The sequence below is a fragment of the Mesocricetus auratus genome, unplaced genomic scaffold (genome assembly GCF_017639785.1).
Source record: "Mesocricetus auratus isolate SY011 unplaced genomic scaffold, BCM_Maur_2.0 Super-Scaffold_100008, whole genome shotgun sequence".
NCBI classification, from domain to species: domain Eukaryota; kingdom Metazoa; phylum Chordata; class Mammalia; order Rodentia; family Cricetidae; genus Mesocricetus; species Mesocricetus auratus.
In genome coordinates, this window is record NW_024429192.1 from 60,574,160 (window position 1) to 60,590,097 (window position 15,938).

Consider the following 15,938-nt stretch of genomic DNA (forward strand, 5'->3'; position numbering starts at 1 on the left):
CGAGTGTGTTTTCTGTGGACGTCTTGTGAGAGGTCTCAAACCTGTGGGCGCTGCCCTTGCTGCCTGGATGGGATGGATGGCTCCTCACAAAAACTTGATCCTGGGTGGAGAACAGGGCTTAGGGGCAAAATGCAGGAGCTGAGTAACAATCGCAAACAATATCCACTGTGGCTGGGGGAGCTTTAAGAATAGGCTTGGCCTGTTTGACAGATGAAGAAAGTAAATTCAATACAATGAATTTCCCAGGATCACCTTGTGGACTAGTGGCTGGCTGTCCTCCCCTAATCACCCAGAGTCCACTGGGACAGGCTTCTGGAATTCCAAATAATGGGGAGAGGGGGCCAAAGCTGTATGCTAACTTCCTGCAGGATCTCTGAAGCTCTTGATGCAAATATGCCTCCGTACCGCATATGCATATGTGCACATGTCTGCAGGCTGGACACATGAACACACATGGACAGACACACAGACACACACACAGACAGACAGACAGACAGACACACACATCCCGAGATGAAATCCCGTCATTGAAAAGCCAGACTTCAAACTCTGTTCTGACACCAGGTTCCTCTTGTTTGCTCTGACATGCTGACAAGTGAGACAGAGTGTGTTTCTAGAGGAGCCAAGGCCCCAAGAGCACAGGATAGGACAGCTGTCTCCCAGCCTGGGTGTGAGTCTCCCAAGACAAGCCAGTCCCATGCCCTGCCATTCCTCATAGCAAAGACCCTGCCTCCACCAGGCCGGATGCCACCCAGGGCAGACCTGGGTGCACCAGATTCTCTGGTTGTCTGCCTCTTAGAGACTCCTGTCAGTTGGGTATGGTGGTGCACACCTTTAATCCCAGTACTTGGGAGGCAGGGGCAGGTGAATCTGTGACTTCGAGGCCAGCCTGGTCTACAAAATGAGTTCCAGGACAGCCAGGGCTACACAGAGAAACCTTGTCTCGAAAAAACAAAGACACTTGTTTTCTTCTGTACTGAAAGAAAATGCTTCCTACTGGTTGGTCAGAACTTTGCACACACACACACACACACTCACACACACATACACCTTAACTCACACTCTCACCGGCTCAGTTCATACACTCACACACACATACACACACTCACACACACTCACATACACTCACACACTTACTCACACTCACTCACACATACACACTCGCACACACTCACACACTCACACACTCACACACACTCACACACACTCACTCACATACTCACACTAACACACACTCACACACACTCACACACTCACACACACTCACACACTCACACACACTCACTCACACGCTCACACTCACACACTCACTCACACACACTCATACACACACGCACACACTCACTCTCTCCCATGCTCACTTCACACCCACACACTCCTCCACTCACACAGTCACATACTTACTTCACACTACACACGCACTATGTATATTCTGTCTACCAGACTGTCATCTATCTAGACTGTGTGTGTGTGTGCGTGTGTGTGTGTGTGTGTGCGTGTGTGTGTGTGTGTGTGTGTGTGAAGAGACTGGTACACTCTAGGTTTTCTCTTAGTGGCAGTACTGAGTGCTGAGCAGGTCGTCTCTTAGCCCACGCCTCTCTTCAAAAGTGAATGAATGGCCCTCATCTCGTGCAGTGCAGCCTGGAGTCACTGGCTTTTGGTTTTGTTTTTGCTTTTTTGGAGACAGGGTTTCTTGTGTATCTCTGGTTGTCTTGGAACTTGCTTTATAGACCAGGTTGGCCTCAAACTCATAATCCACCTGCCTCTGCCTCTGAGTGCTGGGATTAAAGATGTGCTCCACTACCGTCCTGCTACTGGAGGCATGTTTAAGATGTGGTAGATATTTAGGGTCATAGAGAAGCCAAGACTGTAGTCTCAGTGGGATTTTAGCCCTATCAGGCATCTGGGTATGGGAACCATTCAGGGTCATTTTGTAATCTTCAGAGGTCTTGCCCAAGTGACCTTGGTGTCATTCCGGGAACAGTCAATCAATGAGGGGAGGAACCCTTCCTGGGACTTTGGTCAGCATCAAGATTGGATTCAGCTGAACACAGAGCATATGAAAAACTCCTGTGCTTCTGAGAAAAAAACAGGGCTTCTGGCCCCAGCTGCCCAGCCCCTCACGGTAGGCCTCCTGCTTCACTCCTGGGTCTGTGGGGTTGTGGGGACATCTGGCTTAGGGTCCTGGCTGGGACACTGAGAAGGGACTTTCTGCTCTTCCCCCAGAATGCCCCAGTAGCTGAGTCCCCTTCCCTGAAGGAGAAGCCCCCAGAGTGGATAAGCTAGCCTTGGCTGGGAAGGGGCATGGGAGGCATGCCAGGGAGATTCTAATAAGGGTGAGGAAGGCCTGTCCTGGCTCTCGGGAGACTGGCTGTGAGCCGGGGCAGGCAGCGTGGTCTCAGGTTCATGGTCCACCCTGGTTGGTGTCTGTTGTCTGGCATGATTAATGCTGTCCCCTTTTCATCCCCAGTGTCAGGCTTAGATGATGACGTTCACACTCGCTCTAGAACTAACCTGAATGTCTGCCATTTGCCAGGCACCATGCGGCGCTTTAAATGTACTGTCCAATCGAGGGGCTAATTTTAACCTGAAGGGTTAGGATTCTAATTAGGATGAGGAAATTAAGGCTTTGGTAAATGGGGAGGGGACCCTTTTGAGCCCACACAGCTGGTAAGTATAGTGTCTGAGTTTGAACACAGATCTGGCTAGGCTGAGAGCACCCAAGTGCTTCTCCACGCCATTAAGCAGATGAGGAGTGGTCCCGGAGAGCCACAAACGTTTCCATTCCTTCAGCCTGGTACTATTTCTGTGTCCAGCCCACTCAGGTGCCGGGATGCAGAGCTGGGAGTGAAAATACTCCAGGAGCCTGACCCCTGGGGGTTGAGTTGGAATACACATTTGCTAGAACACAGAGCAGAAGGACCCAGCACTTGGCAAAGGACACCGGTGACCTGCCAGGGGAAGGAGGAGCAGTCTGCGAAGGCTTGCTGGGAACTCTTGGCCTGGAAGGTTGGGTAGGACAGGAACAGGCAGTGATAGATAATGGTAGGCATTGACAATTTGCGAATCACCCAGGGGCTGGAAGTGTGGCAGAATGGGAAATCGACATACCCAGTCCATGCCTTCTTATGTCAAAGTGCAGCTCTCCCACAAAACCAACACAGCAAAGAGCCAAGCTTCCATGATCCTTTGCAATGCCAGCTCTGAGGGCTAGAGACCAGCAAGCCCCACTGTAGGGTACTGGCGCTGGCGTTTGTGTCTGGGGCCAAACCTGACACCTCCCAGGGGATGCTGGGGTCTGTGCCTAGTGCTTTACACAGTTACCCCCATTTTATAGAGTAGCCTTCCCGTCCCTCACTTTAAATCTGAGGCGTGTTTATTGTTTTTAAAATATTTAGAAATATGTTCCTATTTTTTAAGCAGAGCCAATGTAGATTTATTAAGGAAAAGTAAGAGAGAATTTCCAAGAGTGAGAGAAGATCCCAGGAAGATTCCCTAGAACATTTTTAATAGAAAATCTTTTATTTATTTTTTCTTTGTCAATTTCACACATGTAAACAATGCATCTTGATCATATCCACATCTAAGTCCCCTCACTCCCCCCAGGTATCCCTACACATCCACCACCCACCTTCATGTCCTTGACCTTGTTTTAAATAACCCACCGAGTCCCGTCAATATGCCTGCTGGAACACTGACAGCCTATTGGCTTGATCTGGTGCCAGTCTTGTGATGGTAACCGTAGTTGTAGTGGGTTCATGAGGGTCACATCCATGTCACGGCCAGAAGCCAGCGTTTCTTAGCACTTCTCCCCCTCCTTTGGCTCTTAAGTTCTTCCCACCCCCTCTTCGGCCTCTCGGGGGAGGGGTATCGATAGAGATGTCATGGGGGAAGGGTATCGATAGAGATGTTTGGGGGAGGGGTATCGATAGAGATGCCCCATGTCTGACTGAGCACTCAACAGTCATGCATTCTCAGCAGCTATGAGTCTCTGCTTCAGCTGTTGACCACTGCAAAGAGAAGCTTTTTCTGGCCAAGGCTAAGGGCAGCACTAAATGTGTGTGCGTGTGCTCTCCTTGATACTTTCTTTAAAGTAACTAAGACCATACTTCATAGAGTAGTATAAAAACCCTCATTTAATGCTGGGTGTGGTAGCACGAACCTTTAATCCCAGCACTTGGGAGGCAGAGGCAGGTGGATCTCTGTGAGTTCGAGGACAGCCTGGACTATAGTGCAAGTTCCAGGCTAGCCAGGGCTACACAGAGAAACCCTGTCTCAAAAAACAGCAATACAAATTCCTCATTTCTTGATATTCCATTAATCTTTTCCATGCTGCAGACCTTGTTTGGTCTTTACTGCCTGTCACTCATCTAACGAGTTAGCAACAGACATGGGAACTGGTCCTGAATCTATTCCTATGGCATCCTCGCCCAGTTACAGGGTCTTACTGTACAGTCCTTGCTGGGGGACACATATTTTTTAAGCAAAAGAAACTCACACTTCTATTTTTCACTTATAACTACTGAAAGTGTTTTCTATAATCTGTTGCTGTTTATATGCACATATGTGTATTAAAAGTTGAAGCATAGCCAGGCCTGGCCATACAGGTTGATAATCTCATTTACTCTGGGGCTAAAGCAGAGGATCTGGAGTTCAAGGCCTGGCTGGGTAACAGAGTGAATGCAACTTAGTAACACTGTGTCACAAAATAAAAATACAAACAGGTTTGGGGTGCAGCTGAGCAGTAGAGTGACTCACACTGTAAGGCCCTGGGTTTAATCCTCAGTACAGGGGAATAGCAATGTATTCTTTGGAGCTAGAGAGATTTCATTGACTCTGCAAACATTATGTCAATAAATGTGTCCCATCACTCTAAAGGTAGTATCACACAGCACCACCCACATTCCTTCACAATGGGCATTTAGACCTTTTAATTTTATAAACTTTATTATAAAAAGCCTTGCAAATAAATTAAAAATATCAAATACCAAAATTGACTAGACCATGGAGCAGAGCAACCCTTCTCACAGCCCTATTCCTAAGACTGTCCTTCTCATTGACAAGAAAGGCAGACTCTTAGAGCCTTGGCTTGGGTCCCCTTCCTAGCCCTCTCTCAAGAGAACACATCACTGGGCACTCCCACCTCCAGAGACAGTGGAGGTCTGCACCACAGGTCACAGCTGTGAAAGATGCCGGCTTTGCATCTTGGAAGACCAGTGATGGCCACAACTGTGCCCCATACTCCATACTCCAACAAATCGAGGAAGGGCATCTGGCCTTTCCTCCATTCTGAAATGTGGGTTATTCATCTGACTGTTTTGGATGACTGGGTGCAAACAGGTTTCATCTTCTCACACTGCTCTCGTGTTTGTATGTTCCTGTGTGCACCAAGCCAATCGATCTGTTGGCCACTACACAGCCAAGCCTCCCTCCCTCCTGGGCTAGGAAGGGGACCCAAGCCAAGGCTCTGAGAGCCTTCCTTTCTAGTCAGTGAGAAGGACAGACTTAGGAATAGGGCTGTGGGAGGGGTCGCTCTGCTTCTTGGTGAAGCAATCCCATGAGCCTATCAGGTTTTCCACAGCAATCCTCTGGTGACATCTGACCAGAGCTGAGCCTTGCTGAGCTCGGGAGAACCATGGCCACTCTCCGGCCGGATCACTCACAACAAACGCACTCTGGACTTGGGATTTCCTATATATTTTCTCATTTTATCTTTATGAGAAGCCCACATAAGAAATGGTATCACTGCTTTAATGATGAAGAAAGCGGGGCACAGAGAGGTTGCATGACCTAGCCAAAGTACACAAAGTACACAGTGAATAAGGGTTGGAGCCCTGACTGTCTGACTAGAGTCCTAACCCTTGGTCACTCTGAAGCAGGGCCAAGTCTAGGGCTGGGAATGGGTCATTTCCTCTCTGCCTTTCCCTCCCTGTAGACTGAGACAAGGAGGGTCTTGTCCTAAGCCCGAGAGGGCACTGTTCTGGCCACTGTCCTAAGGATACTCCCAAAGACTGAGAAGATGACAAAGCCCCTAAGAGCACATGCCCACATGTATAGCTGTCTTAAGCCATGCCTCGGGTACCGGGACCTGAGCTGGTATGGAGAGCTTCCTAGAGCCCTCTTTCCTAGACTGCCTCTGCCACAGAAGTACGTGTAGGCCCTTTGTCTGTGGAACACCTAAGGTAGCTGTGGGTAGCAGGTCTGCTCAGCCCTACAGGCTTCAAGTGGAAAGAGACGTGGACAGATAGAGGGTGGGATAGCTCTGGGCCTGTGACAATGAGGAGTGAGCCTTCCAGTCCCTGCCTTTTCTCTGTCTGATACAAAAACTGTGTGGGCTCAGTAAAGACCCTTAGAGACAGACGTGTCCTAATCTGACGCTGTAGTGTCTGAGTCACACACTATGGTAGTCCTGATTCCCCTGTACTGGGCTTGTCTAGGCTTCCCCAAGGAGCAGCTTGCATGGATGAGAACTCTGGGAGCTCTGAAATGTGGGTTATTCATCTGACTGAGGGAAACAGCCCCTCAGTCCCACCCCTGGCCCCATGTCCCCACAGCCCCACAGAGGCCAGACACTTCTCCAACACCTGAGTGGATCTGCTACACCAGCAATTCTATGACACCAGGCTGGGGGGGGGGTCTTAGTTTTCTTCAATGTCTGGATTATTTTTCCCCCTGGTTTATCAAGACAGGTTTTCTCTGTAGCTTTGGAGCCTGTCCTGGAACTCATTCTGTAGACCAGACTGGCCTCAAACTCACAGAGATATGTCTGACTCTGCCTCCCAAGTGCTGGGATTAAAGGTGTGTGCCACTGCCTAGCTAATGTCTGAGTTCTTGACAGTTGCCTTTCTCAGAATCTTTCAAGCCTCTGTTTTCTAATGACAGTGTATGGAGGAGGCCCCAGGCTAAAGGGGTGAGAGGAGCACTGAGCCAGCCTTGGTGGCTCAATGGGTGACACTTGTCCTCAGGAGGCTTTGGCTGTCCTTTTGTGGTTCTTCCAACCATGACTCCAGGTTTCCTCACGGCAATGCCAGGAGGCCTGTGGGCTGCTGAGGGACTCCTGTGGTCTGTGTGTCACTGTCTTAATTACTATTCTATTGTTGGGAAGAGACATAATAATCAAGGCAACTTCTAGACGGAAATACGTAGTTGGGGACTTGCTTACAGTTTCAGCGGGTGAGTCCTTGATCCCCACAGCAGAGAGCATGGCAGCAGAGGTATGCATGGTGCTGGAGCAGTAGCTGAGAGCACACATCTGTTCCACAAGCAGCAGACAGACAGAGAAACTGGGCTTGCTGTGGGCACCAGGGACACACCTCCTCCAACAAGGCCACACCTCCCAATCCTTCCTAAACAGTTCCATCAGTGGGAAACAGTCAAACATATGAGCCTTTGGCAGGGTGGGGGCATTCTCATTCAAACCTCCACAGTCACTGTCCCTGCAAAAAAGCCTTCAGGGCCCTCACATCCCAAGTTGTACAATTTTTTATTCTGAGGGACCTCTTTCTGGAAACTTCCTTTGAGTACCAGTGGCCAATGGTTTGGTCAGGGACGGTGATGGGCAACTGGATCCCCTTTGGCATGTTAACAATAGAGCTGGGTGTCTCATGAGATCTCTAGGCCATGCTTCTGGCCCACTGATAGCCAGGGTCTGGATGAATTCTGTCCAGGGAAGGGTAGCTGGCAGCCTCACGCCCTGTGGTGTTCCACTCAATAAACCCGATGGCATCTGCAGGAGCCAATCCTGGCTGCCAGCAGAGGGCAGCAGAGAAACAGCTGGAGGTTTTTCTCAATTTTTTAAAAAAATATTTATTTATTTATTATGAATGCAACACCCTGCCTCCATGTATGCCTGCACGCCAGAAGAGGGCACCAGATCTCATTATGGATGGCTGTGAGCACCATGTGGTTGTTGGGAATTGAACTTGGGGCCTCTGGAAGAGCAGTTGGGGCTTTTAACCTCTGAGCCATCTCTCCAGCCCCCTCAATTTTTTTTTGTAAAGTCAAATGTATTACAGCTACAAGATATTTTCTTATGACTATTTTTTTTTGCTCAGATATTTTTGTAATGATGGTGCCTTGCAACCTAACAGTTAGCATAGTTTCCTAATTACTCGCTCTTTCTGTGTCGCTGATCTAAACATGCTCATTCAGGGTTCACAATGACCATGATCTTGTCAGTACTGTCATTATCCCCATCCTGCATATAAGGAAGTCCAGGCATAGATAACAACACACCCAAGGTCACTCGACTAGAAAGTCATGAACCTGGGATTTGAACTCACAGGGCTTGAACCTGCGCAAGTTGTGTAAACAGGTGAGAAGACACCACTGTGGTTTGCAGAGTGCATGTCTCCCGATGGGCAGGGGATGCTGAGCCCCAGTGGTCTTGCCAGGTGGAAAGGTGAACCTACTGTTTCTAGATAATTCTGGACTCCCAGCTTCTATGCGTAACCTACAAGCCCACCAAGGGTTAAGCAAGATGCACCTGGAGGCTGCACCACTCATCTGTTAGTGAGCGCCGATGAGCTTCTTTGATAGTTTGTTTTCAGCCAGGCCCTCTCAGTGTAGCTCAAGTCGGCTGTGGACGTACTAGGCAGCCCAGGCCAGCCTAAAACCTCCAACTTAAAACTAAAACCCTTGTCCTAACTCTACCCCAGCCTCCAGAGTGATGTGATTGGTGCGCAACACTGGTGTGGACCACTGTTCTAGACTTTTTTGTTGTTGTTTCTTGATGAATACTTAGTAAATGAAGCTTGATTTCCCTGGGTTTCCTGTAAAACCTTTGTGTTTGGACCCTAAAACGTTCCTTGGTCCTGGGATGATGGGGAACAGTTAGGGCAGGGAGGGCAGCATTTGGTACAGTTCTGAGGAGCCCAGTCCCTGCACTGTGTCAACCTTAGCAGACCCAACTAAGAGGAGGGCGCAGGAACTCCTCTTTGCCATGCCCTAATGTATGCCAAGATCTGGAAATCAAGAAGGATTATGGGTTAGAAATTTCCAGCCTAGGGCTAATCTTGCCTATATTTTTCATATTATTCCACACCACTTATGCCCCTCTCCCTCACTTTTTTGACTGTTTCCATAATACTCTCCAATCTGGAAAGAACAAGGACCCTCCAGAAGACCCAGGTCTTGGTCCTGCCATGGCCACCAACTTGCAGGGTATCTAGATAAGCAATGTAGCTGCACCTTTGCTTCCAGGAAATAAGAACGAGGCCCTACCCTCTGCAAGGCTGCTGGGAGGTGGTACAAACAAGCTACTAACATCCCAAGCTGGGGCTGGGCCTCAGTGGTAAAGCTTTCTTAGCTTGTACGACCCTAGTGTCGTTCCTAGAAATGCATCACACAAGTAATTGCTGCCAAAGCCAAGGCCTCCTTGCTCACAGTCTGGTCTTGCCTTGAGGGTGGGGGAGGTCACTTTCCAGTGTTCTGGGCACGGCAGAGTGATGCCCTTATTAAAGGCACTCCTTTTGTTTTGTTTCCTGTCCTCCTTGGATTCAGACGATGTTCCCAGGAGTCTGGTTGTGCTGGGCCTCACTCCTGCTCCTGGCCAGACTCACTCAGCCTTGCCCTGTGGGTTGCGACTGCTTTGACAGGGAGATATTCTGCTCAGATCAACAGCTGGCCACCATCCCACTGGACATCCCCTCACACGCCACAGATGTTGTCTTTGTGGAGACTGCCTTCACCACAGTGGAGACCAGGGCTTTCAGTAGTAACAGCAACCTGACCAAGGTGGTCTTCCTCAACACTCTGGTCCGTCACCTGGAGCCTGATGCCTTTGGGGGACTGCCCAGGCTGGAGGACCTGGAGCTGACAGGTGGCTCCTTCTCCAACCTCACTGCTGACATCTTTTCTAACCTGAGCTCACTGGGGAAGCTCACCTTGGACTTTGACAGGCTGGTGGCTCTGCCTGAGGACCTCTTTCACCACATGAACAACCTGGAGTTCCTCCAGCTTCAGGGGAACCAACTTCAGACCCTGCCCGGGAGACTCTTCCAGTCTCTGAGGTACCTGAGAACCCTCAACCTGGGCCAGAACCTTCTGAACGAGCTCCCCGAGGGGCTGTTCCAGTCACTCGACAGTCTGCAGATACTAAGGCTGAGTAACAACATGCTTACCAGCCTCCCTGAGGGCTTGCTGGCCGATCTGGTCAGCCTGCAGGAGCTCTTTCTGGACAACAACGCCATCACGGAGCTGTCCCCAAGAGTGTTCTCACAGCTTCTCAGCCTGGAGAAGCTGTGGCTGCAGCACAACGCCATTAGCCACCTGCCCGGCTCTGTCTTCGCCTCCTTGCGCAACCTGACCTTTCTAAACCTGCAGGACAACGCTCTGTGGACTCTGCCTGCCCATCTCTTCACCTACAACCCGGGGCTGCTTTACCTGTCCCTGTCCTACAACCAGCTGGAGACCGTCACCGAGGGCACTTTTGCCAACCTGTCCCGCCTCGTTTCCCTGACACTCTCCCACAATGCCATCACCCGTCTTCCTGAGGACGTCTTCAGGGACCTCAAGCAATTGGTCAAGCTCTTTCTGAACAGCAACAACTTGACAGCCTTACACCCAGCCCTCTTTCAGAACCTGTCCAGGCTTGAGCTGCTCAACTTGTCTAAGAACCAGCTGACCATGCTCCCTGAGGGCATCTTTGACACCAACTACAACCTCTTCAACCTGGCCTTGTTCGGCAACCCCTGGCAGTGTGACTGCCACCTGGCCTACCTGGCCAGCTGGCTTCGCCTCTACAGCGACGGACTCTTCAACACCCATACCTACTGTGCAGGCCCAGCCTACCTCAAAGGCCAGTTGGTGCCCAGCCTGAAGCAGGAGCAGCTAGTGTGCCCTGTCACCCCGGGCCATTTGGGCCTCCCAGCCCTGGGGCTGAGTGACAGGGAGCCAGTGGGCGGTTGGGATCTGGCAGTGGAAGGAAGAGCGGCCCACAGCCCGTGCACATACAGCAACCCCGAGGGCACTGTGGTGCTGTCCTGCCAGGAGGCCCAATGTCGCTGGCTGAGCATCCAACTGTCTTCCAGGCAAGGCTCAGACTCCCCAGCCATGGCCTACAATTCCAGTCAGGAGTGGGAGCTGAGGTCAAGCTGTGGCTCCATGAGGGTCATTGTGTCCATTGAGGCCCACGTTGCTGGGCCCTAGGTGCAGCAGACAGATTCAGAAGTCTGGCCAGGTGACTTCTTGGGGCAGAGGGAGCTGAACGTGTGACGCTAATGTGAGGGGCATGGCCACATCTCCAGGGTAGGGAGGAGTGAGGCCTGCTTCCCCTAGTGTCTCCACATCTTTCCTCATCATGCCCTCTTGGAACCCATTGGCCTAACAGGGACACCCTCAAACCCTGAAAACCACACCAAGGCCTAGATCAGTGGTTCTCAACCCTCCTAACGCTGCGACCCTCTAATACAGTTCCACACGTTGTGGCGACCCCCCAACCCTAAAATTATTTTAGTTGCTACTTCATAACTGTAATTTTGTTACTGTTATGAATCATAAATGTAAATATATTTTGGAGACAGAGGTTTGTCAAAGGGGTCATGACCCACAGGTTGAGAACAGCTGCTCTAGAGTCACGGTGTTTTCCTATTATTTAACCCCAACCCGCTCCCTGCTCTGAGTTCTAGCTTTGAGGCGCGTTCACCACTACTGTAGTACACAAAGTAGAGGCCTTATGTCTTTGACAGATCTAAAGCCAACGTTTGTCTGTTCTCACTTCTCACCCCAATTTTGTTTTCAGTGGATAGAGTAAGGAGAGGGATACGAGAGGAGCCGAGGTGCCCAGACAAGGGTAGGGCAGGGATGTGTGGGGAAATGGTATTGTCCCGGCCACCTCTCGAGCTACATCCAGGAGAAATCAAGGCAAGGCGGCGCCTTTGCAAGCAAAGGCCGGCTGCGCAGCTCTCAGGCAGGCCGTGAGGCTTTGCCTGTTCCCTGAGAAGTGAATGGGTCAGGACAGGGAGGAGGGGAGCTGGTGGGCTGGGGCAGCTGCTTTGTACCTGGCTTTCAGGGCATCTGACTCTGAGCTGCTGAGTCACTGAAAGGCTCTCCTCTGGTTTTTAAGATGTCCCCGCTGTCCTATCTAGTGGCGTTCCTCAGTCGCCACTCACAGGACAGGCTCCTCAGCACCGACGGCCTTGCATCTCCATCTCAGGCTCGGCACTCCTCAGCTGCATGCCAACCTCTCTATGATTAGCCACGGCACATCTCAACTGTGCCCCCCCCAACTCCCCATCCAGCAGAGTGGCAGGCCCAGAACGCACCTCCCGAGCCCCATCCTGGGACCAGTGGATGTCCTCTTCCCTTTCTTCTTGCTCACCCCCACCCCCCAGGCCATTGCACAACCTCCTACTTGGTTATAGGACTGCAGAGTGGACAGGCTGATAAGATATAAGATACACTGTGCCCCCGACCCCACCAGCTCACAGCCCAGGGGAGAAATTAGACAGGAGCTTGGAAAGTAAACTCCAAACACAAAGAGGTCAGTGGGTGAAAGTACCAAGGTCTTGGCATTGAGGGAATGTTCTAGTTATGTTTCTGTTGAGAGAAAACATTGACCAAACTAACCCAACCTGGGGGAGGAAGGGGTTTCATTTGGCTTATGAGTTCATATCATAGGGCATCATTGAGCGAAGCCAGGGCAGGAACACGAGGCAGGAACTGAACTGGAACTGTAGAGAGACAAGGCTTACCGCTTGCTTTCAGGCTGTGCTCAGGTACCTTTCTTACATTCCACGGGGCCACCTGCCTGGGGGTGGCGCTGTCCACAGTGGCTGGGCCCTTCCCACATCCATCATTAGTCAAGAAAAAGCCTCACTGCTGGGCGTGGTGGCACACGCCTTTAATCCAAACATCCAGGAGGCAGAGGCAGGTGGATCTCTGTGAGTTCAAAGCCAGCCTGGTCTACCTAAAGATCTAGTTCCAGACCAGTCAGAGTTACACAGTAGGACTCTGACCAATAATAGCAAATAAATGTAAACGTGATGATGATGATGATGATGATGATGATAAGGCCCCAAAGACCAATCTATAAGTCTTGTCTATAGACCAATCTGATAGAGGCCTTTTCTCAACTGAGGCTTCCTCTCTAGATGACCCTAGCTTGTCCACGTTAACAAAACTAACCAGCATAGGAGGCCTGTGGATCCCTGGTCTTGAGTGAGTCGCAGACCGAGCAGAGTGGGAGCTGAGCACTGGAGACATGCGGGGAGGGGCAGGCACTGGATGGGGGAGGGGGTGATACAGACCAAGACTCGGAGCCCAGAGGAGGCTGTGCATGAGGTGCAGGGGTGAGGACTCTGGGAACAGACCTTAGAGCCTCTTCGAAGGCTGGCGCACTCAGCTGTGGGGCGTCTGTGTTTATTAAGGGTTCTGCAGGCAGTTCCCACAGGGGCAGGACACGCTCCTGCCTGTGCCTCAAGCAGTTAGAAAACAGTTTAAGCCGGTGCCTGGCGAGAGATGAGAACAGAAAGGACATGGGATGCTGTGGAAATAGAAGTGGATTTCAGTGACTTGGAGCACGTACACAGAAAAGTCCCGGTGTGAGATACGAGAAACGCAGGTGAAGCCTTCCGCGGTACTACTTTACCTCTATTCCACAGGAACCGTACGGCTGAACAGCCCAAATGTAGCGATGTGACAGGGCCCCAGACCTTAGCCCAACTGACTCCATGACGGAAGTGCCATTCAGGCTGTAAAACTCAACACCTAGACAGTGCCACCTGCCAATGAAACAAAGACCTAATCTATCAACGTCCACCGTTCTAAGAAAGTCTCTTAATGTACTAACCTTACTTTTTTGTTTGTTTCTGTAGTTCTACTTCCGCCTAACTGCTCTTGTTATATGAAGTATGTCAACCCAGAACATGGTTTCTGTGCTTAAAAGCTTACCCTGGCCAGGTAGTGGTGGAGCATGCCTTTAATCCCAGCACTCAGGAGGCAGAGGCAGGGGGATCTCTATGAGTTCGAGGCCAGCCTGGTCTACAGAGATAGTTCCAGGACATCTAAGAGAAACTCTGTCTCAAAAAACAAGCAAACAAGCTCACCCTGAGAAAGTCTCGGGCTGCACCGGGATCCCAAACACACAGTGTAGTCACGGTCTGCCTAATAAAGACTTCTATTGGCTAAACCCATGTCCGAGCAGTCTTCTCTGGTGAGGACCCACAACAGGGAACAGAGGTCCAGGGGAACCGCAGTGCTGCTGGTGAACATAACCTGTCACTTGGGGAGGGGCCAGGTGGGTGGGTGTGGCGGGAGATGCAGAGGAAAGGCCTGGTCTCAGGGGATTCTCTTTTGAAGACAATGAGGTTGTGAACAAGGGCAAATGGAGGGCAAGGTGCCTGCACTACACCAAGAAGCAAAGCTTCCTTCTCCATCTAGATGCTCAGATGGATGAATTTTAAAATGATAGGAATCTGCTGACTAGTAGATTCGCCAAAGCAACAGATTCCCAGATCCGCTTGGTTCCATGTCTAAAATCATTTTGTTTAAGAGTAATTCAGGCTGGGTAATGGTGGTGCACGCCTTTATTCCCAACATTCAGAAGGCAGAAGCAGGTGGATCTTTGTGAGTTCATTGCCAGACCACATCTTGCAAGGGTGGACAGTTGGGCCCAGAAGCTATGTTGGACGGCTGACTCCCATCAGGTGGGACCTCTACCACTGGGGACACAATGACACAGAGCACATTAGAGCAGATTTAGGGTTGTCCATCCAAGGAATGCCTGAGTTCCAGGATGACCCAAGAAGTACAACTCTGGGGCGCTAGGACAGGCAGGTCAGCACTTAGAAGACTTGGATTTGATCCCAGATCACAAGGTAGAAGGAGAGAACTGGCTTCTACAAACATACCATAGTCGGTGCATACCTGCACACATCTGTATCCATGTGCACACACACACACACACACACACACACACACACACACACACACGCCACTCGTGTGCATGCCCCCACAGAGTAATGATACAGGTTTTTTGTTCTTTTTTCTTTTTTGATGATACAGTTTTTTAATTTTAAAAGCATAGCTCTGGATTACATTAGAATGTAATAGTCTTGAGCTAAATGATGCTCAAGGAAGGAACGCTGGTCAACAACCAGCCTGCATCAAGACAAGCTGTGTGACAAGTGAGCTAATGGCTTTCCACGTGCTGCCTGGCCTCCAGGGTCCTCATGCCATGTCTCCTTGTGGGATGACCCGGCCTGATCTAGCAGTTGAGGTTTTTTTCTTAAAGATTTATATTAGTTTTAATTATGCATATGCATGTATATCTGTATGGGAGTATGCATGTAGGTGCCCCCGGAGGGCAGACAAAGAGGGTTGACTCTCCTGGAACTGGAGTTTCAGGCAATTGTGAGTCCCTTGGCATGGTCCTAGGAGCAAAACCAGAGTCATGTCCACAGACACCCAAATTGAGTTTTTTGTTTTTGTTTTTAATTCTGGAGAGAAGTTGGTGTATCTTTGATCCCAGAACATTTGACATTTAGTAAATTATGCCCTCTTGCTAGGTCTGTTTCTGCATCTATTCATCAAAAAGGTTGACTGAACCTCAGAACCATCTAGGGGTCTTTAGAAACAGACAAACACCAGAAGCTGGTGCTGTGGCTTGGTGGTATTTTGCTGGACATGGTGTTGTATACCAATAGTCCTAACTACTCAGGGGGCTGAGACAGGAGGATCATCTGGACCCAGGAATGGAAGTTTCACTTGAGCTATATAGGCAGAATCCATCTCAAAAATAAAATAACAAAAGTCTAGTAAAAACCCAAGCCAAGGTATCTTGGCCTCATCTTCTGAGATTCTGACTAAAATTACAATGGGAGGTGGCAGGGAATTTGATGTCAGCTTTGATAGATGATAGACAGGTAGATAGATAGATAGATAGATAGATAGATAGATAGATAACATCTTATTCACTTCTCATGATTCTAACCCACAGC

The 15,938-nt window shown here is 50.1% G+C and overlaps 1 protein-coding gene across 1 annotated transcript; it reads left to right on the forward strand.

The window, feature by feature from the left end:
• Positions 1-9,504: 9,504 nt before the first annotated feature.
• On the forward strand, positions 9,505-11,421 carry Cpn2 (carboxypeptidase N subunit 2). The gene has a single exon (XM_005087940.4). The coding sequence runs from the start codon at positions 9,505-9,507 to the stop codon at positions 11,146-11,148; it is 1,644 nt and encodes a 547-aa protein (XP_005087997.3). The 3' UTR covers positions 11,149-11,421.
• Positions 11,422-15,938: the final 4,517 nt, after the last annotated feature.

Excerpts from the sequence above, each read along its gene's own strand:
- Cpn2 (XM_005087940.4), top strand. The coding sequence starts at position 9,505 with ATGTTCCCAGGAGTCTGGTTGTGCTGGGCCTCACTCCTGCTCCTGGCC.